This window comes from Poecilia latipinna, unplaced genomic scaffold (genome assembly GCF_001443285.1).
Source record: "Poecilia latipinna isolate Pla-1442-1.1 unplaced genomic scaffold, P_latipinna-1.0 Scaffold340, whole genome shotgun sequence".
Classification (NCBI taxonomy): Eukaryota; Metazoa; Chordata; class Actinopteri; order Cyprinodontiformes; family Poeciliidae; genus Poecilia; species Poecilia latipinna.
In genome coordinates, this window is record NW_015112956.1 from 346,499 (window position 1) to 348,137 (window position 1,639).

At 39.4% G+C, this 1,639-nt stretch overlaps 1 protein-coding gene across 1 annotated transcript in view; it reads left to right on the top strand.

Moving 5' to 3' along the window:
- Nucleotides 1-1,272, top strand: part of akap10 (A kinase (PRKA) anchor protein 10) — a 23,362-nt gene extending 22,090 nt beyond the window's left edge. The window contains exons 12-13 of the mRNA XM_015035608.1: nucleotides 7-106; nucleotides 200-1,272. Coding sequence (XP_014891094.1) covers nucleotides 7-106; nucleotides 200-205 — 106 coding nt within the window. The 3' untranslated portion in view covers nucleotides 206-1,272. The remainder of the gene's footprint in view (nucleotides 1-6; nucleotides 107-199) is intronic.
- The last annotated feature ends 367 nt before the right edge of the window (nucleotides 1,273-1,639 follow it).

Consider the following 1,639-nt stretch of genomic DNA (forward strand, 5'->3'; position numbering starts at 1 on the left):
TTTCTTTATGAAGGCCCAGGAGGAAATGGCGTGGAAGATCGCCAAGATGATTGTCAACGACGTCGTCCACCAGTCGAACCACGACAGCCCCGGCAAATCCACCAAGGTACAGAAGCCGCCGCAGGATTCTCAGTAGGAATGTGTGTGTGTGTGATGGATACAGATCATCCGCTAAGTGTTTTCTTCTGTCTGTGTGCAGCTATGACCCCACTGAGGAACCAAAGGACAGAAAACTCCCTGCAGACTCTGACTAAGTCTGTCGGCTGGATTTACGCCGCAGTGAAATGCTTTACCTCCCCCCTCAAAACAAGAACAAAGAATTTTATCTCCTCCCCGTTCACCTTATGCTTGTGTGTGCGTGGGCGTGTGTGTGTGTGTGTGTGTGTGTGTTGCTGTCAGTTCGGGTGTGTGTTAACGCATGGACCGAGACAAAAACTTGAAGTACTTCAATCTTCTATCTCCAAAACACTATGAAGATGCACATGAGGGCCTCGCATTAAGACACTCCTGCAGGAAAACATTCAGCACGTGTCCAGCAGCAGCATTTTGATACTACGGTTTATTGCTTATCTCGGACCTATGGAGGATTCTACTAGGACTTCATTAAATTCACTCCCACACGGCACCTTTTTGTTTTTAGAAGCATTCCTTGTTTTTTACGTGACTTCCTCTCGCCTGGTTGTACCACTTAGAGCCAATCAGCAAGTTTTCGAGTCGTAGTCACAGAAGCAGCGTGGAGTTGTTTACTAATTTTAGCCGTCCCGCCCTGGCCCTTTGTGTACTGCAGAGCGTCTCGCGACGTGACTGTGAATCAGGCAGGCGAAGAAAGAGCGGATCCTGTGCTTGGACTAGGCACCTTTACTGAACGATAGAATAATACTCCAGCTATGACAGAAAACTCCAGACTCCACGTCCTTAAGGTTCTATACATATATAAATATATATATATATATATATATAGATATAAATTCTGGTTTATCCCTTATATGAATATTTGTCTTTTTTTTTTTTTTTTTGTAATTGTGATCTTAGTTTTTATACACATAAGCATTGCTGACCCAAAACTCAGTAATGAATTGACTGCTAAACTGGAAGGTGTGCTCATTTATTTTTATTTTATTTTTTATTTCTTTTGAGCCTTACCTAGATGTGGAAAGGAACCAGAAAAAAAAACTCTTGGTACCATGTACCACTGTTTTTGACATGTATGTGTACTTGATCTATAATATATTTAAAATGTGTTTGATTCAAATACAATTATTATAAAACATGTTTTTTTTTTTCCTTTCCCTGTTTCATTGTTTGAATTGGTTAGTCAGAACTGCTCTTTTTAACAGAATGCTTAGTTTCATTAAAAAAAAAAACATTTTTAAAGATTAGCTATTTAAAAGCAAAAGCATAACAGTGGTTTATCATGTCTGACCACATGGGGGCAGTGTTGGATGGACTGTCATGGGGTAAAGCTGGAGAAAATGCATTATTTTACTTCTCTGGCTTTTTAAATATTGGGTCCAGGATCCATGGATTGTAAAGACAAGGTAAGTTTATTCATGTAGCACAGTTCATAGAAAAGAAAACAAAGTAGAGGTATTAAAATATTTGTAGAGAAAAGATACTAATTTACAGATATTAAAGGCAT